The following is a 27,460-nucleotide window of genomic DNA, read 5'->3' as shown; positions in this document are numbered from 1 at the left end:
AGTAATTAGTCCGCATGTTAAGAGAAAATGGCTTACATAAAACCAATCTATTTCGTTAGCTTTGTTTTCAGCCTAAATAGCAACCCACCTTCCAGACTTTATCTCGGCTTTTCTGCTTCCGCTACGGACTTTATCCAAAGCAAATAACTATGTTTGTTCCCAGGCCTGGTCCATTACATGCATGCATGTAAAATTTTGGGAGCACTACCGCCATAAGTGACTTTAATTGCACTCAAATGAGTGAGACACAAAAATTGTGAATGAAACCCCGTAAAGACAGCACATTAGTAACGATTGGAGGAGGTGGGATCCGCTGGATCAAACCCATGTAAACTAAGCCACCATGACAAGTAGAAATGAGCGCACTTTGGCGCAGTCGAGACGTGACTTTTACTTTCATATCAACAACTCAGTCCGTAAGCAAATGAATGCGCTGTTTGCGCGCTAAAGACGCGAGTAACGATCAAGAAAGCGATCCGTCGGTGTTCGGTGAAAGTGTTTTATGTGGTGCACGTGATAGCATGAACTAAGCGCATCCTGCAACATGGTCTTCCCGATCTTTGGAACCGCAATCAAGATAGTCCCTGCGATTGGAGGCTCGATTGCAAAATTCAGTGCCGCGTCTGGTACGATCGCTGCAGTTGGCAAGGCGAGTGCAGCTATCGGCGCCACCAAGCTGGGCCTTGCAATCACGGCTGCAGTTAAGACTGCAACCGCCATTGTGGGAATCGGAAAACTCGCCATTGTCCCGGTGCTAATAGTTGCACTAGCGTACTACAATTACGATCTTTTCGACCCAGAAAATCGACCATACAATGTGAAAGAAGTCGACAAGGAATATGACTTCATAATTGTCGGCGGCGGATCTGCAGGCTCGGTGCTAGCATCACGTCTCTCAGAAATACCACAATGGAAGGTGCTGCTTCTGGAAGCTGGAGGCCACGAAACAGAAATCTCAGACGTGCCACTATTGTCTCTCTATTTACATAAGAGCAAACTGGATTGGAAGTACAGGTAAGTCACACAATTATGTAAGAAGGGTAATTATATGTCTTCATAAAAGTACGCGGAGTATGTATACCCGACTTGGCACTCACGTAGGCTAGCGATCAGTTTTCAGCCCGCATCGTGAAGCAGAAGCATCAAGTGCTTTATGGTGATGTCAAAGTTCGTTTGTGGGTAATGAAACGAGTCGTTTCTTCATGTGCTCCAAGCGATGGTTACAAAAACTCCGCTACCTGCTCGTTATGTTGCTTATTGTCGGTTACCAAATCAATTAACACGCACACTTCTAACCCTGTTTCGGTAGCTGCGAAATCGAGTACCATCAGAGCAAGATACTCAGCCCGTGAGTTGTTTAACCAGGAACTCGAGAAAACTCAAGCCGTTTGTAGTTGGCTGGGCACAAATAAAGATGCAACTAATGCCGGTGGGTCACAGTGGGCAATCTTGAATCAAATTTTCCGGGACATTGACCTTCAAAAAAATGTGTAGTTCTCGTCCATCACGTCAAGTGCAATAGGCGAATTTGAATAAGAAATGCAGCCAAGATGTTATGGAAGAATACATGGAAGAAAGTTTATTACAAATGGCTAAGCTTCGCACTTTTTATTGTTGAGCAAATTTGCATATATTGCTTCTTCCACTTTTGCTTTGATATTTTATGGCTTTTTCACCGCTGACCGCATCTATGCGAAATTTCTCCGTCCGGATCTTGTCGATTTCTCTTAAGTTTGTCATCGATTTCAATTGGGCGGCGTCGAGACCTTCAAAGATGCGATTAGGGAAACTAGTAAACATAATGGGCATCAATTACTCATATGATTTTGTAAAGTGTAGAGCGAAGCGGAAGCATCTTTCCTCAGTTTCTTGAATGGTGGAAGAAAAGATTGACTTCACTTTGAGTAAATGAATTTCAGAAAAAATACATAAATATTCAACAAGTATGCATACAGCATTAAGGTTTCATAATTTAGTGTTTCTTATATAATTTGCGAACGTGATTTGGATATGAGAAGTTAAGCACGTATGTCTTTCGCGGATTAGTTAATTTTCTGCCATCACATCTATAAAACAATCTATATTTAATCTCTTTATTATAGGAAATGCACCGAATGTTCGGATATGCAATTCAAACTGAATCCCGAAAAAATGCATTGGAAATTCGAAATGAGAAAACTTTTCGATTGATCTTTTATCCATTAGGAGTCCCACTTTTCTGATTCCTATTTCTACATGCCTGATACGTGTTTGGTGAATTGGTACGTTAACCATTTTATAGCACTTTATATTAGTGTAATCTGTCTCGTTTCTTAGCTAAATGACTGAAATCTCCCCAAAACCTCTTCATAAATTAACACCTCTCTGCAAGCACTTTTCTGAAAAGTGGATTTTATTGCTAAATATAGCCGACAATAAAATTAGGAAAACACTGCCTCATTTTCATTTTGCCATAAGTCCATCTGAGATTACATTGCTGGACTTCCACAGACAGCTATATGGGATTGCCAATATTTCCTAACTGGGGCATAGCGTTTCAATCACGCCTGCAAGTCATCGTTGCCAGTTCGGTGAAATGTGATTCAGGTTTCACCAGATTTCTCGAGTAGCCTACAATCCTACCGAATGGTCCTAGGGTGAACCATTCGCCGGTAACTCTGGATTCTATTACACGGCATAGTTGTCCAACTTTGTTAATATGTGACCTAACCACGTTCACTTCCACCTTCCATCAACTGGTACCAGGCCTGTAGGCTCAACCTGATATTAGTGTTGAAGTATCTAAATTTTCTGATGTTAGATAGAAGAGCGAAGGCAGATTTGGCACTGTTAATGCGTCGGGTGACCTCAAGCTCGATGCCACCAAAAGCAGGAAAAACGTTACCAACGCCCTTGATGTTATGCCCGTTAATGCAGATAGGAAAAGTGTGATTAGTCAACGCCGAACTGAGAACCTTGGTTTGTTAGTCTTTATCTCCAAACCGACTACGCTTGGCTTTTCCTCTAAAGCCAGAGTTATTTCGAAAAAGTGAGAGAGCAAACAGATTTCATCACATAATCGAGATATTTGAGGGAAGATGTTGTGATCCATTGAAGTCCTCGGACTTTAATTTGCATTTTCTCAGAAACATGAGATTTTGCGCCATGATATGTTGTTCTGATTATAACTATTGGTTCCTCTCTACGAAATGTTCCGAAAAATGTTGAAGTGGTCGAGCCGGCTTTCTGTTGAACAAGGCTTATTGGTGTTCTCTGATGCGTTTCAGAATTACTTTAGCTACTATCTTTACAAAAGCAGGCAGCATACAAATACCTCTCCAACTATCAAATTCAGGACGTGTGCACTTTTTCAAAATATCGACAGTCATCCTCTTTTTTCTCGGATTCCACGGATTTACAGATAAGTTGAAGCAACAACTCTACAGTGGCTGCAAACAACAGCAGCAAGTCTACAGGGACTGCAAAGAACAATTCCTCGAACAGATCGTGAATCCCCGTGGTTTTTCCCCACTTGAGTAAATTTATTGCCGGGATGATTTTCTTTTTGTTTGGAAGAGCAGTCCGCATGCATAAGTATGGTGACTAGTCGTTTCATCCATATAGGTGGAATTCCACCAGCTATTATACGATCGAGAGATGCAGCGGAGCGGTCTTTCCACCCCTTAAGCTGCTAATCGATGAGGAAACTTGCGACCATGCATAAGTTGTTTCATAATGCGGTATACCGTGGTAAAATCACAGTTATATGAGGCAGTTTCTCCCTCCCTAAGCAGCGCAATAAGAAATTTCCATTTGTTACATGACATCGGAGCTCAAGCACGTCATGCTCGTTCCCACTAGCAGCGGTCATAAGAATTCTTTGCTTGTCGAACTTTTTAAGAGTTTCGGCAGTTAGGAGATATTGTGGTCGCAGTGGAAAGAAGAGCACTTTTGATGGCACCCCAACACTTTCGGCGAGATATCCGTCGTCCGGCCAGCTAGATAGCTTTCCCACTGCCAAACGACAGACGAACTCCGAAAACAGACCGTGTTGAGTTTCAAGGGTCTAAATTCGCCAATCCTGGGAGTGGTGGCGGGCGCAATACGCAAGCGAAGGGAAGCGAACATCAAGTGTTGATCTTGCTCCGGGTAGATGCCAGCTCTTCTTTTGTTTCGCCCATCTAAAAGACAACTCCAAAATTTACTGCTCATCGCAATGTCATTAATTCGTTTAAATGTACTTTATCGGTCAGTTGGCCCAACTAAACTTCTGGCAGATTTACTGCTCGAACCGTGTGCCGCCAATGGCGAGGCGGTCGAAGGTCTTGAAAAACGCAAGCCCTCTCTCATTCAGGACCGGAATATTGTAATTCATATTCTGTCTGGTACCGGCCGTAGGAGATGAGGGCTCACCTGGTAGATGCAGTAGGAATTCATCAAACAACGGATAATGCCGCAAGAGGGAGAGAAGGACTCCCTTGAATCTTACCACGCTTAATCCCAGAATGCCTAACTTTTATCATTAAAATTATTTGTGAAATTGAAATAAACAAGCATTCTGGGCAGTCTAGATATTGCCGTACAGCAGCGTTCGTACATTCCAGAATCCAAACATATACGGTTGACGAAAGCAAAAGATTGTAGCTGAAAGATCGATCATTCCAAATTATGGTAGCCGTTTCCAAAACATAAGGGAATTTGAGAATCGCAGGAGAGTGCCTATGGCATCGGCCTTGCTACGGTAGTGGGTGCTGGTACATGACTTAGCCAACAATAGAATTGCCAGTGTTTCTGTTTTTGTATGATCTATTCGATATCATTCCCGTGACAGACTTCTAACTCACATTTGAAGTTTTGCAAAAAGTGGAATGAGCACCTCACACAACATGGTCTGAAATTGAATCTGAATAAAGCAGATTTTTTTACGACCGATCCCAATGAAACAGATACTATTAGTGGCTGTGACCCGCAAAAATCGGAGCAATTCGAATATCTTGGACCAATGCTGATACTAGCTAACGGTGAACTTTCTTAGGAAATTGTCTCACGCATCAGCGCAACTTGGATGAAGCTGCGATCCCCAACTTCTTTGTGATGAACGCATCAACGAACATTTCAAATCCAAAATTTACCGCGGTATCTATGTTCAAAGTGCTGGCCGACTATAAAAGACAATGAACTTGAATGAATATTTCGTTAAACCAGTATGCTATGATCACATCGGTAATGAGAATCTCCGCGATCGGTATGAGGTGGCACAGATAGTAGTAAAATGGTGGAAGAAGCATCTTCGATAGCATGGACATGACGGTGACAAGGACTCACTTCCTCACTTGTAAAGTTTGGGTGCTAAGCCCTAAACGAGGGGACTGTGAACCAAAAAAAGAGGGAGTAAGTTGCTCTACATTTGGTCCGGTCCGGCGTTGATGGGGGCTTAGGACCCCACAATTCTCAAAAAAAAAATATATATAGACTATTGGTAAACCATATTGGAATTATGGCGGTTGAGGATATGTTCCCGGTGGCTTCAGAAAGAACTGATGATCTGAAAGAAATGGCGATGGAGAAATAGGATCTGTTGTTTCAACATGTGACCATGTAACGCCAAGATGCCAATTACCCTCCACAGGAAACTAAACTACTAGTGTAACCAGGAAATTGGGACATCGTGGTCTACAAACTCATACCAATAATGTAAATGGCACGGACAAAAATCACCTCGATTGTGATGCTCAAGTCTTTTGTTTAATAATAATCCTTTTCCCTCAGTAAGCGGAGGATGGACCACTCGTTTTCTTGATACCCTGCATTTTTTGGAGAAGTCGTTAAATAGACTGCCAAAGTCAGGTCCAGTTAATTCAGTAGCAATTTTCATTTTATTTTCTGGCAAGTGGGAAAGATAAAGGGTGGTTTTACTATCCAAACGCACAGGGGTACACGATATCGTTCATATCGTCCCTTTTATCTTATTCAGCTGTAGCGCTGCACAAATCGTGATATTTGCTAAAAAAATCGTTTTTAGTGATACGTGGTTATTTTCTAATGTTTGATTGTTGTGGTTCCTGTCGAATACAGACGTACACCGAATTACCCCAAAATTATTGTCAGTCGTTTCCAGTAAAAAGCTCATGCTTACTTAATTTTTTAGTAAGTGCCGGCGTGCTGGGTAGCTTTTTTTATTCACAAACAAAATGATAAATTAATCCTTTAGGCTTCTAGGGTTTGAAATGATAATCGGCTTCTATCAGTAACGATCAGTGTATCAGATGTACCAACGTTTTCACTAAAAATGTCCCAAAACGAGAAACGGACACTAAGAAGCATCAGTCTGTGTTGCACAGGTTCCCCAAATTGAAAAAGGGATTTTTCAGGCCATTGAAAATCTCAAAATCGGAAAGCGAACGGAAAAGTCTAAGAGCCATCATCTCACACAATTATGCGTTCCATTTTGGAATTCTCAAAACTAATCGCACTTCTTCCACGAACGCAGAAATCCTTAATGGTGGCAACAGACAAATTCCGGACAATCCTGAGGAATTCCTTCCATCGATCACGACTAAGTTTACCTTTAAGGGATCTAACCTAAGTTTCAACATATACTGAAGCATGTGAAAATTCGGACTGAACCCTATACGGCAGCGCTGACCACTAAGTCTCTTTAAATGGATTAAATATCTGCAGCATAATAAAATGAGACTATTGGAGAAGTTCCAAATTATTCATTGAACTATTATGATATTATGATGTACTTGGCTGATGATATAAATGGACCCGAGTTTTTTTGGAAAAGACCTTACCGATTAGAAATCCGCAAGAGGATACCAAGAACATTGTAGGAGGAAAACCCTCCATCAGTACAGTTGTGAAGCATCATTCCACCCCGTAATCCAAACGATGTAATCCCCCACCGCAGAATCATCTCACCTTTGATGGTGGTATCCCCCCTTTTAATCACTCAAGCATCTAAACTACCAAAGGTTGCTAAATAAAATGTTAAAAGCTTTCGACAATATTGGGAAAATACTGCATAATGAGGAACTCAAATCCACCTACCATCCTTTCTGCAAAATAGTGGGTAGTGTCAACATTTCTAGTGATTGGATTTGTGAAAAGAGTAAATCGTCCGAACCATTCAAAATAATTTATTTCGTAAAACCAAAGTATCGCTTGAATATTTTGTTCATAACATTATTGTTGTCATAGCCCTTAGATATATTCCGGGCTGGGTAATCCTCATCCATACGGATTGGGTGACCCGCCCACCGAAACCTGTTTAGCCGGATTTTATGCACAACTAGGCGGTCGTGGTATCGCTCATAGATTTCGTCGTTATGGAGCTACGGAATCGTCCATTCTCATGAAGGGCCCGAAAATCCTTCGGAGAATTCTTGTCTCGCACGCGGGAAAGAGTTTGCAATCATTTTGCTAAAAGCCCAGGTTTCCGAAGAATAAATAAGGACTGGCAAAATCATAGTCTTGTATAGTAAGAGCCTTGACCCTATGGTGAGACGTTTAGAGCGAAACAGTGTTTGTAAGCTGAAATAGGCTCTGTTATTAGCCAACAACCGCTTGCGGATTTCATTGTCATAGCTGTTATCGGTTGCGATTTTCGACCCTAGATAGGAGAAATTTTCAACGGTCTCACAAATGTAGTCTCCTACCCTTATTGTTTTCGTTTGACCAGTGCGATTCGGTGTTTTCCGTTCTTTGGTTTTTGGCGCTGACGTTGCCACCATGTACTTCGTCTTGCCTTCATTAATGTGCAGCCCGAGATCTCGCGCTGCCTGCTCGATCTGGATGAAAGTAGACTGTACATCCCGGGTTGTTCTTCCTATAATATCAATATCGTCAGGCCAGTAGTTGGGTGGACTTGAAGAGGATCGTGCCTCTTGCATTTACGTCTGCATCGCGAATCATTTTCTCCAGGGCCAGGTTGAAGAGGATGCATGATAGACCGTTGTTGATGAGAGAGTGATCCTACTGCTTTTAGCCGGCCTCGTATATTGGTCAGGGTCAGCCTAGTCTTATTAATTTCGTTGGGATACCAAATTCTCTCATCGCCGTGTACGGTATTATCCTGGGTATGCTATCATAGGCGGCTTTAAAGTCGATGAAAAGATGGTGCAACTGATGTCCATATTCCTACAATTTTTCCATCGCTTGCCGCAGGGGGAAAATCTGATCTGTTGCTGATTTGCTTGGAGTGAAGCCTCTTTGATATAGGCCAATGATGTACTGGGCGTATGGGGCTATCCAGCCTAGTAAGATAGCTGAGTGGTACTCAGCAACTGGACGCCTCTATAATTGCTGCACTGCGTGACGAGCATTACATAGGAAAATCCTGTTAAGAAAGCTTCAGAAGAATGATGACAAATAGTCCTTTAGGTCCAGCGCCAGCATTGGAATACTAAAATGGAGGTAATAGGTCGTTTCTCCAATCTCTCACATTTATGGACTTTCATCACGAATGCGCAACTTCCCATAGGAGGCACTACTGAAATTCACATGGAATGATGAGTACAACGTCCGATACCTTGGTTTATTGAAGGCCCAATATCATGTACCCTTGCGTTTACTCCTATACATATTTTCAGAGAAACAGGAAAATTTTGATGTATCTGGCACTTCCGTTGACATCCAAAATGCCAACGAAAAGGTCGATCTGAACCGTCTGAAGTATTATTTGATTTTCATATATTCCCTACAAACATTGGATGGATGAAACATGATGGATTTTAAAGGTCCTTCATACATCAGTATTAGTTGGTTGAAATGGCGCTCCAGAGTCGAACGTCTCAAATCCGAAATCTATCATAGCATCGTTCGCGCTGTCGCCGTCTATCGTTCGATTGATGATAGAAGATAAAGATGTTGCATTATAACACGCTTGGATCACGTTCGAAATGAGAACATCTGCAATCTATATAGGGTTGCACCAATCGTTAAGAAATTGCGAGAAAGGCATCTTCGATGGTGTGGCTATACAATCCGCTCTATAATGAGAAATTACTAGCTAAGATTGGATTTTACATCCATGTTGATTGGAAACGACCCAAAAGCCGACCGAATCAGCGATTGCTTACCACCCTAGATAGTAGTTAACAGCTTTTCGACTACACCCTGACCAAACCTATGATTGAGAGAACTGGCGAATTCGATCTAAACGAGCCGATCCCGCGACTTAATAAAACAATAACTAAAGAAGAGACGACATAAGTACATAGCTCCAAAAGAAGTATCGTGTCTTAATGGTTCCAAATCTTGATGAATTGCAAACCACTTCAATTTCACTGAAAAAAAGTTACATATTCACATCTGCAAAAAGACTATCAGTTGACCATACACCGCATACTCGGAATTATGGGCGGTCGGGTCTGGATCGTTGCGCACGGAAAAATAAATCAATTATGCGAATATCGTGCAAAAAGTGAAGAAAATTCAAAAATTTCACGCCAATGTCATTCAAAAGTCAAGGTCATGTTAAAAGTCTTTTTTCTATTGTCGTGTGCATGTATCACACCATCCTATGAATCTGTTCCACCCGAACAAACTGTTACAAAAAGTGGGTATTATGCAACATCTACGTGAGGCAGTTCGCAAAAAAGATGATCAGAATTATGGGCACACAACACTTTGTGGGTGCATTACAATTATGCATCACTTCGGGCTGCTTGTTGGGACTAGGTACATACTTCACAGAAATCTCTACTCGTTAGTTTCGCAGCCGACGTACTCGCCTAAACTGGCACTACTTCACTTCTGGATATTCTTGAAGCACAAAAGATCGTTCTGGAGACATTAATGACATGCCTGCTTGAAAGGCTATTCAGAAGATACATTGGAAAAAGCAGATTTAGAACCGCACTTTTTTAACAAAGTGGTACATTCTTCACTACTTCACTTCGGGAGTTTACATTCGAAGGACTCATTTGGCAGAGATAGAGGGATACATTTCCGCATATACAAGTACTTGAGAATAGCGTGTGACTCGACTTAATAATATAGCGTTTATAGGGTTGGGGGAAATTAAAGTCGTATTTGTGATCGAAATTTGACGCTTTATTTAACATACTTAGAATTATCTGATTTAAGTCAAATATGCGCCGTTTTGTTCGCAAACTTAGTGCCATTTAGAAGGCAACTCCATTATCCCCCTCTTGTAAAACCCCCCTCCTTATTTGCAAAAAAACTCAAACAGCCAATTTTCGCAAGCCTCTTTTGAGGCCAACTTAGTAGCACCAAGAGCGTTTTGCATGGACCGGAAGAGATGGTAATCACTTGGTGTCAGGTCCGGACTATACGGTGGGTGCGATAGGACATCCCATCCGAGCTCCCGTAGCTTCTGGCGGTCATCAAAAATGTGTGAGGCCGAGCGTTGTCCTGGAGGAACAGAACACCATTCCTATTGACCAATCCTGGCTGCTTCTGGTCAATCTCCTGCTTCACAGTAGAAGACCGAATTGAGGGTCTGGCCATAGTGGAGCAGCTCGTAGTGGATAATTCCCTTCCAATCCCACCAAACACACAGCAAAACCTTCCTGGCCCTCAATCCGGGCTTGGCGATGGTTTGGGCCGGCTCGCCGCGCTTCGACCATGATATTTTCCGCTTGAGGTTATCGTACGTGATCCACTTTTCATCACCAGTCTCAATCCGCTCTAAAAATGGGTCGAATTCGCTCCGTTTCAGCAGTGCATCGCAGGCGTTGATTTGGCTCAAGAGATTTTTTTGCGCCAACTCGTGTGGCATCCAACTTTTTTGGAATCCAATCTTCTGCAAATGGTTCCAAATGGTTTTATGGTCGTTACCCAGTTCCTGGCCAATCGAGCAAATGCTCACATGCCGGTCTACTTGGATGATTTCGATGATTTTATTGGTTTCTATGACAATTGGCCTACCAGTACGGGGTGTATCTTCGACATCCACTGCACCAGAACGAAATAGATCGAACCAACGCAGTGCTGTGCGAATCGTTACAGTATCGGACCCATAAACTTCACAAATTTTTTTGACTGCCTTCGTTGCATTTTTACCTCTCAGATAGTAAAAATGTAAAATATGATGAATTTCTTCCTTGGTGGACTCCATCTTTGACGCGATATAACTTGAGACTGAAACGTACGATCATAAAACTGTCCCCAACCTAATATAATAAATGGAAACCACACTCCAATTGAATACATCTAAAAAAATTTCACCCAATTATGTAAAGTTAACAGCGAACCAGTACAACTGCGAACATTAGCAATGAAACTGTAAGGGCTAACGACCTGTTAATTGTAGTGGGTTTCGCATTCCTAAAATTGAATAACCATGGTAACAACCAAAATCTTGCTGGTCGGCTAGCTTGCAACAGCATTGGAAGGATTTCACCAGGAATTTTTTATTCAGTTTAGCATAGTTGTCGTTAATGGAGAAAAGTGGAAAGAGAAGCATTCCAGAAGAACTTATAGCTATTATTAGGACATATGGTGGCGCAAAATGACACATACTGCATCAAGTTAAATCTGCAAGGAATCCGTGTAGAACTTCCACTTATGGCTAAGTTGATACCTAATAATTATGTCCATTGCTAAACAGCCAATTAGGCTAGATTAAGTAAAGATACTCTACTACTACTTCTCGAATCCTGCCAATCCATGTCCTTCTGTCAGAATAAGAAAAATTATTTGTAGAAAATAATTCAAGTGATTTATTCTCTTATATCGGTTTAATTAAATTGAAATCCCTTTATATTAATTAGGAGGCAGTTGGTACGCTTTGGTTTATAATATGGTCCTCTACCATGCCCAAGAAAGTATATAATCGAAGACGCGATTTTGTTTTCAAATTGCAATTGATCTCAATGTCTTCAACTAAGAAGCACAGATTGATAATGAATATACAGAGGATAGTACTTCTGGTACACCCCTTAACGTCGCGGTTCACTTTTTCTACTGCCAGATTAGGAAGAATGGGTGATAGAACATCCTCCTTGCCTTAGGCCGTTATTGATGGTGAAAAGTCTCGATAGTGTCTGGCCTTGCCCATCGGTCAGGGTGGACTGATGACCATACTCTTAACAGTTTGTCCATTGATTACTGCAGACAGAAAATCTGATCTATTGCTAATTTGCCTGGAGTGAAGTATCTTTGATATGGGCCAATGACATCTGGGCACATAAGGCTATCCAGGTACTCAGTAACATGATACCTCTATAATTATTGCACTGATGATATGATATGTCGCTTTTTATGTATGGGATATCTCCCTTTTTATGTATGGTAAAGCGGTGTAATGTTAGGCATTGATTCGCTGTACAAAGCTTTGAGCATAAGTGGGTGATCAGCTTGGTGGAGCTGCTCCATTCTATATTTAGTCAATTCAGCTGTAATTTCACCAGCTCCAGTCGACTGACAGTTCAGAGGCCGATGAATTGCAGGGACTGCTTCTTCTGTGCTTCGGGATGCCGCATTGGTCTGTCGTCGGGACCTTTAATTTGTCGATATTCTTCTTGATAAACAATTCATCAAAATATTCAACCCATTCCTCTAAAATGCCTATGCAGTCGAAAATCAGGTTCGACATTTTCTACCTGAAGAATGAGGTTCTCCCATTTTTAAAACTGCTGCATTACCCGATATGCAGCATTCTTCCGTTTCATTGCTGGGGTTCAATCATCATCAAATCATCGTCTCCGGCTTTTCATGCATTTAGAACTGAATATACTTATATGCGCATGAATGATAATATTGTTCAGGTGGTTGTGAAAGTCCTGGCCTACGCCATTGCTCCATATTAGGCAGGGTCTGCCTCGTCTTCTTTTTCTACCATAGATATTGCCCTTATAGACTTTCCGGGTGGGATCATCCTCATCCATACGGATTAAGTGACCCGCCCACCGTAACTTATTGAGCCGGATTTTATCCACAACCGGACGGTCATGGTATCGCTCATAGATTTCATAATTGTGTAGGCTAAGGAATCGTCCATCCTCATGTAGGGGGCCAAAAATTCTTCGGAGGATTCTCTCTCGAACTCGGTCAAGAGTTCGCAATTTTTCTTGCTAAGAACCCAAGTTTCCGAGGAATACATGAGGACTGGCAAGATCATTGTCTTGTACAGTAAGAGCTTTGACCCTATGGTGAGACGTTTCGAGCGGAACAGTTTTTGTAAGCTGAAATAGGTTCTGTTGGTTGACAACAACCGTGCGCGGATTTCATCATCGTAGCTGTTATCGGTTGCGATTTTCGACCCTAGATAGGAGAAATTATCAACGGTCTCAAAGTTGTATTCTCCTATCTTTATTCTTCCCGTTCGATGAGTGCGGTTTGATGTTGTTGGTTGATTGGTTTTTGGTGCTGACGTTGCCACCATATATTTTGTCTTGCCTTCATTGATGTGCAGCCCAAGATATCCGCCGATTACCGCCTGCTCGATCTGGATGAAGGCAGTTTGTACGTCTCGGGTGGTTCTTCCCATGATGTCGATATCGTCAGCATAGGCCAGTAGTTGGATGGACTTAAAGAGGATCGTACCTCCTGCATTTACCTCAGCATCACGGATTACTTTCTCGAGGGCCAGGTTAAAGAGGACGCATGATAGGGCATCCTCTTGTCGTAGACCGTTGATCTGTTCTGTCACTTATTTGCCTGGAGTGAAGTTTATATTAATATAAGGATAATCGTTGGCGCAGCAATCCATATTGGACCAGGTCCTTGAAATGTGTTAGAGCACTTCATTCAAGACCGTAACGGTACACTACAAGATTACAGCACTCTGTAGGAGGCAATGTTGTCAGCATTGCGCTCGCCCGAGATTATTACCCTGATTTGACCCACGTAGTCATTCACAGCTGAGTCGACTGTATCCAGCGTCAAATCACGATACAAATCCCACTGCAACCAGTGAGATTCGAACCGCGACTTTCTGCATGACAGCCTTGTGCTCTAACCACGTAACTATCCGGACACTAGTTTATATTAGCCAGCCTATGTGTTTAAACATTCAACCTCCTCGGACAACGTTCGATTAATCGTTGTCATTGGCATATTCATGAAACCTATGCGTGTCATAGTATCTCCTAATTACTTGTTGAAATCTTCATTTTTAAGGCTGTCACACTCATTTGTCCCAAAAACGATTACGCCTATCGATATGAAATTTGGTAGAAAGGATGAAACTATGAACCCGTACACATGCGGTGAATTACGCTGCTCCACGTTAAACTTTAAAGGGGGGGGGGGGCATACAAGCAAAAGAACCATGTGGGGTATCAAAGCGAATGTAGGTTTTGACAATGCTTGCAAAGGAGAGGAGTGCATGGGCTCAAGATGGGTAAAACACTTTAAGAACCCGTTCTTAGAAGCTACCCAACCAAAAAGAGCTGAAACAAAAATTATGGTGAGCCATGCGCGATATTTAGGTCTCAAAATACTTTCCGTTGCAATATCTACTTAAATAAAGTCAATAAAAGTATATTATTATATTTTGAAAATTTGCTGTGAATCCCCCTCAAGTTTCTCCTAGATCCGTGATATATTACAGTAAAATAGGTTTTAATATGAAGCTGATGGGAAGTTTTGTGGATATCCCACTATTATTAATAAAGTTCCAATAGTTTAAAATTGTAGAGAGTAGTAACTCTAAGAGATGAAATGTCAGGACCCCATTGAACTGAATATGAGGTATATTGAAAGTATATGCACTACTAGTTATATAAAAATGAAACCATCGTGTACTCAAATATTCTCACATAAAAGATCAACAAAACCTTTTATACATAAAACGCCGAGCACTGGTTTGGGACTTGTTATGTCATACCTGGGACAGGCTCCGGGAATTTATTCCACTGCTTAGCAGAAAGCGTCCTATTAATTTTTTTTTACCAACATAGTAGAGCTGTAGTGCCTTTAGTGTTGCGGGACTATTCGAATGTCTAAAATTCTCCTCTTCTTTGGAATGCTGGGGTCGTTTCAGCTGATCCCATAGCTCAGCACTGTGAATATATTCTCACTCGCGAATGAGTCATTCTTATTTCAACTCCCCTTTTGAGCCATTCCTAAGGAGAATCAGGGACTTCTCAAGTTCATGTTCACCCTTCGAGGAATATTCTCTATTGTATATTAGTACTAAGAAACTCAATTATGACCACGACATCGAGATCAAGAGATTGAAGCTCAACCAACCCAAGTATCACGACAAGTTTCTGTAGAAAAATGCAATTTAATCGGATCCTATTGAATTTGAGCTCGGAACTTAACCTCAAAATAACCATTGCTGAATGTAAAATTGTTCAAATATTTTCGGGGCGACCCACTCATTAGCTACCTGGGGACAATGGATTCCACTTAATGCGTGACCTGTACACTACCACTACCGCTTTCTGGTCAACTCGTCCACTTGGTAACTGGTCTGTACGCCGAACAATTTCTTTTGCAAAAAAGGAACAGGTTCGATTCTATTAGTACAGAGCGAATTACTTTATAACGCACGTCTACTCATTAGCAGTTTTTAGCCATGTTACGTGGAGCAAAGAGATCCTTCAATGTTTTCGTCCTGTTTTCCATCCAACTTATTGTTCTTTTACTAGGGATAATGGGTGTTACTGGAGTTGGTAAAATGCTCTTTATTATCTCTACAATTATCCTGTGTCGCTCATTTTTCTACCAGCCAACCTAGTACAATGTTATTCCCTGTATTCTAGTGTAATGTAAATATAAAAATATATTATACAAGTATATACGCTGTGTTGAAAAATGAAACAATACAATAAAAGACAATGAAGCGAAAAAATAATAAAAGAAAATAAAAGTGAACAAAATCAGGAATATATAGTGCAGACAAACATGTCATAAATCTGGTCACATAGATTATTGCTTAGGCTATAATAATAATCGTTGTCACGACAATCTATTATAGTTGGATTCGGAGCATGAAGCGTGTTAGAGCATTCCATTCCAGAACGTAACCGTACACCACAGGACTATGGTGTACTGTAGGAAGCAATATGGTCAGCTTTGCGCTCGCTCGTGATTATTACTCTGATTTGAGTCAGATGCTTATTTACAGCTGAGTCGACTGGTATCAGACATCCAGCCACGATACAAACCCCTCTGCCACCAGTGAGATTTGACTGCGACCTTTCGTGTTACAGCCTAGCGTCCTAAGCCATCCGCAAATCCGTAGATAATTAAAATTACAAATTAACACCTGCCTCAATTAGCAGAGAAAACCATTTTGAATTCAAAAATTTTTTCATGAATCCTTTACGCGAACTGCTTCGTAGATTTATATTTAAGACCTTTACCTAGCCCACCAGGCCATCTACCTTGATATAGGGGAGTAAGTAAAAAAAAAGTAATTGATGAAATCTGAGAATTGAAATGCTGTCTGCGAGCAAATAGACTTTGCCAAAAAGCAATAAAATAGGCAGGAGCTGGAATGAGGACCCTAGCTATACCAAGAAACAAACAGGAATATTTAAAAAAGAAGTCGCGGACATTACTTATAAAGTCATTCTGAACTGGCACGGCAAATGGCACCTCAATTGACTTGCCTGCATGTGTTTTCAAATCTTGAATTAATACGGAAATTTTGGAACATATTGGGCAAAACGAAGCTCTAGAAAGTTCCAGAGTTCCGAACAGTACAGTTGACCAAGCTGAATGTTCACTGGCATTTGCATAGTACATGTTGAAAAGAATGTCTTACTACTGAAGTCCCAAACATCACCTGACGTTTCTTTTTCATGTATGGCGCGTTGAAAATATGCAATATATTGCGGATGAAATCGGGTGAGGCAGTGTGTACTACCATATGAATGATCCGTACAGCTCTTCAATTGAGGCACACTAACCTTACAAACGAATTAGAAATACATATATAGCTGATGCAACTACAGATTTCAGAAAAAACTGTGGAAGATGTAAAGTCGTGAAAAAGGTCGTTGGACTCATGCATTGATCCTAGGTATTGAGAAATAGTTTGAGCGAAAGAACAACAAGAATGAGCGCATTATCACTGCACTCTTGCATCGTGTACAATAGCTCTAGTAAAACATGGCTAATTTTCATTGAAGAATAACGTCTAGACTAATTGTATTTGTCCCAATTCGTTTCCGTTAAGTATCAGCTACTAAAGTTAAGACTTCTAATCCTAGATTCTCCCACTTTAATGAACTCCAACGTTGACGTTCCCATTCATTGGAAGTTTCTTTAATTCGGAAATATACTTTCTAAACTCCTACTACTTTTATTATGTGACATGCTGACATACTCTATCAGCAAGTCACATAATTTTAAGCATTCTGGTGAAGCCTTCGGCAGTCAAAGTGTCACTGGAAAGTGTCACTCGTTTACCACAAAATGTACGTCATTTCAAAGTTCAAGCCTCGTAGTATTTGTACTAGAGGACGTGGTCTGAAAATCATAGTGGGGGAATTAAAGAAGCATGCTCTCAAGTAGTGCAGCCAACCAACGAATGCCAACTTGAAGCATTCACAGAGGTAGTGAAAGCCCATCCACTTCCCGAAATCTAGAGGAAAAAAAGACTAAGGTCATTTCAAATATTAATGAGCGCTACCTCACAATGACCACTAGGAAGTTCCCAAGCGCATGACACGTTTTCTGCAGCACTCAAGCCCGGTATATTCCTGAACCAGAAGGTACTACAGAATGTTACCCGCCGTAGCAGTATGTGATGCTACTATGCCCAGAAGGCGACTGTCACCTAGTAAGCAGCCCAAGCGCTGGTGAAATAATGAAATCGCAAAGCGGATCGCATGCGTTCGGTGACTTAACCAGAGGCTCAGTGGGAACAATCGAGGCAAAGCATACAAGCCATTGCGAAGCAATTTCATCCGAAGAAGCGAAAGAAACTGCTTCAAATCACTGTGTAAAGATATGAATCCTTGGAGCCACGCCTACCATTTGGTAATGAAAGGCAATGTTATAAGGACAAAAACCACAGCAGGTCGCTTTCTTCTGCCTTCTCAAACAAATTGTTTCCACTCCACACCACAAAAGCAGCAAAAGGCAAACCTAAGTTCAATGCAACGAGACCACCGTATCGCCCGGTCGGAGTTTTAGATACATTGGAGAAGCTAACGAAAAAGGTCATTTATAACAGAATGCTACCCATGATCTATAATGACTATGATCTGTCGAAGCACCAGAAATCACGGTGGCTGCCATGAACACAATGATCAACCTGAAAAAAGCCGCGGTAAATTACGCCAGCCGAGGTGTCATGTTGTCGTTGGATGTCAAAATATCTCACTCTTGTTGAAGAAGAGGTTACGATTGTCGGCTTGCCTGCGGTTGTCACAGTGAATGTGAAGGTTTGCGCGACATATTCGCGTGAGAAATTATGGTATTTTGCTAACCAGATAAGATCTATAAACGCCTCTTTGTTCTTGTTATGGACACCGTCACACGGGATATCCAACGTCCAGCATCCTACACACTGCTTTATGCAGATCTGCAGCATCTGATAGCAAAAATGATCTCAAGCAATTTGTTCAAAAATGGAATGATCAAGCAACACGACCGATCCCCATGAAACAGGCACAATCACTGTCAGCGGCAGTGATCTGCCAGAACTGAGCGATTTAAATACCTCGGATCAACGCTATCAGCCAATGGAGAACTGCGTTATGAAATTGCTTCACGTATTAACGCAAGCTGGATGATGTGGCGTTCCACAACTGGTGTTCTTTGTGATCGACGTATGAACGAACATCTCAAATCTAAAATTTACCGCAATGTCGCCCGTCCTGTCGCTCTCTATGGTTCTGAGTGTTGGCCAACTATAAAAGACAATGAACGGCGTCTTGCGGTAATGGAGACAAAGATGTTGCGTTGGACTAGTGGCGTCACACATTTTGATCACCTTCGAAATGAGGATATCCGCGATCGTTATGGGGTTGCACCTATCGTGGAAAAATTGCGAAAGAGGCGTCTTCGATGGTATGGTCACGCAACTCGTGCTAACGAGAATTCACTTGCTAAAATTGGTCTGAACATCGAAGTCGATGGTAAACGACCAAAAGGCAGGCCTAAACAACGGTGGCTTGATACGCTGGATGGGGATTTAAACGCCTCGAAATTGGACCCACATTCGATAGAGCCAAATGGCGAAACCGATCAGGACGAGCCGACCCCGCTTGTGAACGGGACAAAGGCTGAAGAAAAAGATAAGATCTATAAAGGCATGCGAAGAATGCAGAAAGACGACATGGTTGGAGTTGCGTATATGAAACGAGGATATGCATGAATGCATGACCTCATTCCTAATGTAAGGAACAAGTTCAAGCAGAGATATGGGGAGATAATCATATTAGCCAGCTCTTTACTGGATACGGTGATTGTTGCATCCGGTGTTCTGGAAGCGATCATATACCAGACGATTCATAGCGGATATTTCCTTGTCCCTTTTGCTCGTGGATGTTAAAGTAAAAGAAGAACTAGCTTGGAGTTGCCTTCGGAACTGTAAAGATTTAAAACGAGCTACAAAAGCGGCAAGAAGGAGGAAAGACAAAAGCCTATGAACGCGAGGTTCTAAAAGTAAATCCACTTCGTGAAGTGGAACCAGAATTTGATAGGCAGGGGTTGTCTTTGGTAGCTGCCCATCTCTCGTGAAGTGGAATCGGAATTTGATAGGCAGGAGTTGTCTTTGGTAGTTGTGAATCTCAGGCGCCTCCACTCTACTTGCAAATCTCAGGTGCCTTGAAAATGGCTCTCTAAAATTTTCGCAACTTTTTGTAGGAACAGTTCATTCGGTTTGACTTCTCTCTAGAATTGCCGCATTACGAGTATGTTGGTTAGTTGACATTTACTACGTCCCCCATTCCGTCCATTGGTCACAAAATCTTTTTTCGAAGGATCTTCTGCCACTGCATGCTTGCATTTGAGAGTTTGTGTGACTCTCCTTTGATGTCTCTGTTAAAATAAGAGCGATTTTGCAGGATTTTTTGCCCTTGGCTGATATAATTTTCGGAACCCCATAGTCTGTATTTATGTGTGCCTATCGGTAACGTGTTATATGATTTTCTGCAGCCACTAGTGAATAGAGAGGTATCCTTATTGGTAGATGCTGTGACATTTTCTATCGGCCCCTGGGCAGATATTCCCATCACTATGTTACCTCTTTCGATTAGAAACGACCAAACGCGAACCAGGATGGCAATAGCTAAATATGGTGGTGGTCTGGGAACTTACGACTGAGAAAAGCGACCTACTAAATCCAGAAATGTTGGCCCCACTTGACAAAGGCTCATACAATGAAAAATTTTGAATCTAACACGTCCGTTATATCACATAAGCATGAAGGACAACGAGAGCTATTATTACTAAAACATGGTTTCAGCCTAAATATTTCATAGTTTTTCGGAGCTTATACTTTGTTTAGCCAACATACGAAAGATGCTTTGAAAAAAAAATTATTTCAATTGAGAAACACTTCCTGTACAAGGTCATTAGCCAATTGCCTGAAAATTTAGAGAACGACCTTCCTGAGTCCAGAAAAAACTTACTTCTTCTGTTGAAGCCATGGAAGTAATAAATTAAAGAAACGGTTATAGTTCCTGATGCCAATTATTGCCCAAACATTGTCCCGCACTTGAATAATTTCAGCTCCTTAGAGAGAATTTTGTCTGATATTGGCTAAAGCAAATTGAAAAAATTCAGGAATATAACGCGCACATGCACCCTTCCGAAATTACTGTTGCATAGAATCAAATGGGAGGTACAGATAGCCATCGAATTATGATAGCATGAGATATAGTGAACAATTATTTATTTAATTTAACGGACAGCAAACAGAGAAAACTCTAATTAATTATTGTCCTCAGGAGAAGGAGAAAGCAAAAAACTTATCCTACGTTTAAAACTACTTAAATTAGAGAAGTTCGAAGGATCAAGCTGTTTTAACCTGAGATCGCCTTGTTCCTTTTAGATATGGGATATCAATATATCTGAAATTTATTTCCCCAAACCCCAACCTACATATATTGCCACTGAAGTTTCCATAGCGAGCTAGTGAGATGCTGTGACAATCTTTCTAAGCAATCGCTCAATATGACAAAATATCGAAAAGTTGCAGTTATATAACTTCTCTAATGATATCATAATTAATTTTAGAACTCAACCCCAGAACACTGCTTGCCAGGCGATGAAAGACAAAAGGTGCTGTTGGACGCGAGGAAAGGTACTCGGGGGCAGCTCGGTACTCAACACAATGCTCTATATACGTGGTAACCGACGAGATTTCGATCAGTGGGAAGAACTTGGAAATCCAGGATGGGGATTTGACGACATCCTACCATATTTCATCAAGTCGGAGGATCAGCGAAATCCCTACCTAGCAAAGAATACACGTTATCATGGAACAGGTAAAATGTCGACTTCAATGTAACTTAGATTTTCCCTCTAAAATCTGGTTTTACCAACAGGTGGCCTTTGGACGGTGCAGGACGCACCATACAACACACCATTGGGTCCTGCTTTCCTACAAGCGGGTGAAGAGATGGGATACGACATAGTAGACGTAAATGGTCCCCAACAAACAGGCTTCGCATTTTATCAATTTAATATGCGCCGCGGAGCCCGTTGCAGTACTGCTAAAGCCTTCCTTCGTCCTGCTCGATCGCGCAAAAACCTACATGTCGCACTACTGGCTCATGTAACGAAAGTTCTTTTCGATCCTGAAACAAAACGAGCACTTGGTGTAGAATTTATACGAGACAAAGCATATCACCGTGTCTACGCAAAGCGGGAAGTTATCTTGGCTGCTGGAGCTATAGGGAGTCCGCATTTGTTGATGTTGTCAGGGGTTGGACCTGATGAAGAATTAAATCGCGTCAATATCCCCATCATTCATAGTTCACCGGGCGTTGGTAGAAACTTGCAGGACCATATTGCAGTCGGGGGTCTAGCTTTCCAAATAGATGCGCCGATCAGCATTGTCATGAAACGCATGGTCAACATAAACACAGCCTTACGATATGCTATAACAGAAGACGGACCCCTAACTAGTAGTGTTGGCTTGGAAGCGGTGGCATTCATTAATACCAAATACGCAAACGCCTCTGATGACTGGCCTGACATAAGTTTCATGCTTACAAGTGCCTCAACCAGCTCCGATGGAGGCAGTCAAGTGAGGGTCGCACATGGACTTTCGGACAGTTTCTACAACGAAGTCTTTTCGGAAATCAACAACAAGGACGTATTCGGTGTCTTCCCAATGATGCTAAGACCAAAAAGTCGGGGATTAATCAAACTCCATTCAAAGAATCCTCTTCGGTATCCACTTCTATATCACAATTACTTAACCCACCCGGACGACGTAAACGTTCTTCGAGAAGGAGTGAAAACCGCTTTAGCGCTAGCTGAAACCCAAGCCATGAAACGATTCGGAGCTAGATTTTGGAGTAAACCGCTGCCGAACTGTAAGCACTTGGCCCGATTCACCGACGAGTACTGGGAATGTGTGATAAGACAATATACCATGACCATCTATCATATGTCAGGAACAACTAAGATGGGCCCTCCTAGTGACCCGTTGGCGGTAGTTGATTCGTCACTCCGAGTGTACGGTGTCCAGGGGTTGCGAGTCATCGATGCCAGTATCATGCCAACTATCACGAATGGAAACATTCATGCTCCGGTAGTAATGATCGCAGAAAAGGGAGCAGACATGATCAAAGAACTGTGGCTGCAAAACGATATATATAAACGACGAAAGGATACTTATGTAAATGAAACACTCGAGTCAGTGTGATTTCTATTAGTAGTAAATGCCAAATGATTGCTTACTTTAGGTGCTTGATTTTAAGGTGGAATTTTAGACATACTCGATCCCTTTTTATACTTTCTAAAATTCATATTTTCGCCCTTAAAATGTTCCTGCATGATTAATTTATTTTATTTCATTTTCAGTGTTTATTCCAATCCATTTTGAAGTATGTATTTTTAAGTTAAATGTTACTTAAACCGAATAAAATTATTGACAACGATTTGCTGATAGTTTACGATCTTTTTTCGGCCTCTAGAGAAAATTTGCTAATTGGAAAGTTACTTTTCAATAATTTTCAATAATTTACATTTGGTAACCACACATGTTTTGTTTCTGCAATTCACACCTTCTCAATTTCGTTGGAATGTCATTAGATTTGGCCCGAAAAACATTAGATAGGGCGCATTATAACAAATGGATAACAATTTATTCAAAAATGGTCAACATTTGGTTATATAGTAAATATCAATTTATTTGTTTTGGAGGTAACGGAGAAAGTCAGATTAAGTAAGCTTTTTCGCAAAAGATCGATTGGCCGGCGTCTGTCCGGTTGGTCAATAGACTATCGTATATATTTGGAATGGTATCTATTTGCCGCTAGAAAGACAAATATGACCCTTGGATCGCTTGAATCGATCAATATTTCCTCAAAACTGAAGCACTTTTTCAATTCTACCGAAATATTTTTCATGATAGTAACAAGTTTTTGTCTCTATGGTATAACAGAAAATCACTAGCACTCCCAACAAGAAGGGTAAAGAGATGACACTGAAAGTATCTCCTCCCATTAAAGAATGGTGAACCGTTGTCATGACTGACAAGTCCACCAGTGTACTAGCGACATTAGCACTATGACTATCATAGAAAGGATTAGACTTCACAATTTCTAAACGAAGCTAATAATTTCAAAAATGGGGCAAGGACTAATCTTTCGATTCAAAACCAATACTCCACCTGCACCAGAACTGATTGCAGAAATCAAAGCAGATACGAGATACCATTGAGATATTTATTCAGTAGTTAATACCAGTAGATCCTCTAGGTTTTTAACAAAATCTCCAGAACTGAAGATACTCATAATTTTTAAATACAAAGCAAGGAAAATAGATATTACGATTATTTATTAGATATCGCCAGCTGTAACCCTTCTCCATTTCCACGTGGTGACCGCTGGGAGCTCTTTTTTAACGAAAAGTTGCAGACGGAAAAGGATGAAGGCGAGTCTCCCGCGCCTAAAAACGGGACAAATTTTATCAACTGATCTTCCAGGTTGGGGGTTGGGTAGGGCTGACAACCCTTCACGGAAAACAACTTGTTACGAAGTCACAACGGGAGCCTCGGAATGGATGGATGTTAAAACGACGAGTTCGGCAACAAAAACGGAATAACGATTTGCGCATCTTCCCATGGAACGTGCGCTCCCTGTACAGAGATAGAGCGTTGCAGGAGATGCGTTGGACAGGGACCGGCTTCCTGGAGAAGACTCACTACACCATATATTATAGTGGTCATCCAGTAAACCATGTGCTCAGAGTAGGTTTCTTAGTCAGCCAAAAAATGAAACCTGCCGTTATCGGCTTTGAAAACATAAGCGAACGGCTATGCACTCTGCGCTTGCGAGGCAACTTTAGAAATATAATCCTCATTAACGTTCACGCCCCTACAGAATAGACTGCAGAGTCTGAGAAGAATACCTTCTACGAGGCAGTAGAACGAACCCTCGAAGCCTGTCCCAGATATGATATCAAAATCATACTTGGGGATTTTAACAGCCAAATAGGGACGGAGCCCGTATTCAGGCGATACGTTTGCACCCATAGCTTACATCAAAATACAAATGATAACGGACTGCGCATTATTCAATCATTAGTGCAGTGTGCCACGAAATGGTTGTTGGAAATACCAGGTTTGCGTGGAAAGCGGTCCACAAACATACGTACGCCTCTCCAGACGGAACCACTTCCAACCAAATTAACCACGTGCTGATTGAACGCCGTCACCTCTCAGCCTTGATGAATGTCAGAACATATAGGCAGGCCAATATAGATTCAGATCACTATCTCGTTGGCATGTTGCTCCGAACTCGAATAACTACACCACCCCTCTGACAATCATGTGAGAGTTAACCAAAAAGCCATCTACAACACAGCACTCCGCGACACCTATAAAAGGAAAATGGATGCCACAATACCCGCAGTCAACACAGGACCTGGAGATAAAACATCAACAAATGATCTTCACAATCACCTGAAGAATGTTATCATAAATACGGCCACAAACATACTTGGCCCCAGTCGCAAAAAGAGTCGGAACGGCTGGTTTGACGATGAATGTAAGCTACCAACGAAACGGAAGAATGCTGCATACCGAGTAATGTTGCATTCTCAAAGAACGCGAGCGCGCGCAGAAACTTACCACGACCTCCGTCAAATGGAGAAGGGACTTTACAGACGGAAAAAGGAAGCCTGGCAGAGCCGAGAGGTCTGTGAACTCGAAAAGTACAGAGAGCAACCGCACTAGGCGCGGAAGTTTTACCAACAAGTCAACAGCATGAAGCCTTATATACCACGATGCAACGTGTTGGGCGGTTTACCCGCGCAATTTAAATTGAAAATTGGTCTTACTTTTGTAAAACGATCGGAATAACTACTGGTGTGCCAATAATGCTGATTCTGAAACAGTGTGGTAGCCGGTTGTTAATAACATGCAGTTCTATACGCACCAACCGCTTACGTAACATCTGCTTACTGGGGGTAAAGTTCACATTTCGGAACCGTAAAGAAAGGCAGTCTGATTCGCGCTGCTTGTCAGACCTCGTTACCCGTTGGCATTGAGGCGTTGCAAAGAGCCAAACTAGGGCTATATTTCGTTGGCTGGGACACGGGCATTTTGATAATCCCTAAATATCCACAAGAGTAACCTGAAACGTGAAAACATTATGTAGTGTACCTCACATTGACAGTGACTGCTTTGAACCTCATTCATCTGACCTCTTGGACCATTCTCTCTTCTGCCTCAATGTAGATCACCCCGTTCTAAAACTTTAATATTATAGCGAGCAACTGCCTCGCTGTGTCACATATATGGAAAGAACGGTACGCTTCGTAACCCTCCAGCAAGAAGTGAAAACATCCGTTGCCAAACTTCTCCTTCTTCTTCAACCTTTGGCCCGTTCACAAGCAAGGTCGGCTTGTCTTGGGCGGTTGCGCAGTCACGAGGCTATCAAGTCACCATCGGGTTGATAGCCCTTGCTTCGGACGGCTATTTGGTCTTTTCCTATCGATGTGATTAGCAAGTCTAGCAAGTTAGCAGAATGAAGCCTTATACACCTCGATACTAATCTTTCCGAGTTAAAGAGGGAGAGGGAGATATGCCTTGCATCCACTGGTATGAATGCTGAGCCTGCACTCAGTATAAACCAGGACCGCTGTGCTTGCATGGCGGGGCTCTGATTGTGGTCACAAAATCAATCCGCGTCCGAAGAGGACCGTGGGAATAAGCCTCCACGGCAGGTACTCACGTTAAACCCCCAGGACTTTCGAGTCAAAGAGGGATCCGACAGAATGGGCATATTGGAGTTAAAAAAAAAAACCCAACCCATTTTCTTAAGAAATGTTCAACAACCAGAATATCGGCGGACGAACAGATGCTGCCACCAAGCCCAGAACATCATTGGCCCATACCAAAGAGGTTTGACTCCAGGGAAATCAACAACAGATCAGATTTTCTCCCTGCGGCAGCCGATTGAAAAATTGTTGGAATATGGACATCAGTTGCACCGTCTTTTCATCGATTTTAAAGTCGCCTATGACAGCATAGCCAGGATAAAACTGTACACGGGTATGTGAGAATTCGGTATCCCGACGAAATTGATAAAACTGACTAGGCTGACCCTGACCGATGTGCGAAGCCAGATAAAAGCAGTAGGATCACTCCCGAGACTATTCAACATCAGCAACGGTCTAAAACAAGGGAATCCACTATCATGCGTCCTCTTCAACCTAGCCCTAAAGAAAATTATTCGCGATGCGAGATTCTGGTGCTGAATAAGGTACATCTCAATAGTACAGGGTTACGCATCAACTACGAAGAACTGAATGCAGTGAAGAAGATGACCCGAGAGCACTTTTCTCGAATATCTGAAAACGCGGTCCTGGTGTGGTGAGATATTTGCGGACTTTTCCAGTTCCCATTGCTTCGCCATTGGCGACATATTGTTTAAGTTCAGAGCTTACCATGAAGTCAAATGGATTTCAACTCTGCCCCAATTCGACGATCGTCTTATCACGCGGTGGATTTAGAAACTGTTCCCTTATGTGCATAATAGAGGTTTTGACATTGACCTCGAGAGACATCATCCCTTTATAAGGGCTCAGCTTTGCTTGCATATTGCGTCTGCGACTACTCGTTTCATGTGACCCAGCTGTCATTCATCAGTGGGAAAACTACTTTTCTGATCGGACGGCAGTTGCTGTCACTAGCCCACTGGAGAATATGGATTAGCATTGGCCGCCATCAAAAGATTTTTTTTCTCGCACTATTTACGTTATCGACACGTTCCAATGAGGCGTCCAAAACCTAGCTGACAGCTAAAATGTAGAAGAGAATCGTTGAGCATAAGGAGTGCGAGGCTTTTCTATTCGCTACGAGTAATGACGAACGTTACCGTAACAGCTACCATACACAGTATATCTAATAGGCAGTACCCAC

General features: G+C 41.9%; 2 protein-coding genes across 4 annotated transcripts in view; one reads left to right on the top strand and one right to left on the bottom strand.

Moving 5' to 3' along the window:
* LOC119655906 (flotillin-2) overlaps window positions 1-27,460 on the bottom strand; it is a 364,992-nt gene that overhangs the window by 61,543 nt on the left and 275,989 nt on the right. The window lies entirely within an intron of this gene.
* Window positions 344-22,970, top strand: LOC119655901 (glucose dehydrogenase [FAD, quinone]). Its single transcript, XM_038062057.1, has 3 exons — window positions 344-1,014; window positions 21,097-21,347; window positions 21,408-22,970. The coding sequence occupies exons 1-3, from the start codon at window positions 545-547 to the stop codon at window positions 22,733-22,735; spliced, it is 2,049 nt and encodes a 682-aa protein (XP_037917985.1). The 5' UTR covers window positions 344-544; the 3' UTR covers window positions 22,736-22,970.

Source organism: Hermetia illucens, chromosome 4 (assembly GCF_905115235.1).
Source record: "Hermetia illucens chromosome 4, iHerIll2.2.curated.20191125, whole genome shotgun sequence".
In the NCBI taxonomy this organism is placed as follows: Eukaryota; Metazoa; Arthropoda; class Insecta; order Diptera; family Stratiomyidae; genus Hermetia; species Hermetia illucens.
The sequence above is the reverse complement of the archived record's forward strand: the minus strand, read 5'-3'. Positions and strand labels throughout refer to the sequence as shown.

Coding starts and splice junctions, on each gene's coding strand:
- LOC119655901 (XM_038062057.1), top strand. CDS start 545: ATGGTCTTCCCGATCTTTGGAACCGCAATCAAGATAGTCCCTGCGATT. Junction 1,015..21,096: donor AAACTGGATTGGAAGTACAG/GTAAGTCACACA, acceptor AATTAATTTTAG/AACTCAACCCCAGAACACTG. Junction 21,348..21,407: donor TACACGTTATCATGGAACAG/GTAAAATGTCGA, acceptor TTTTACCAACAG/GTGGCCTTTGGACGGTGCAG.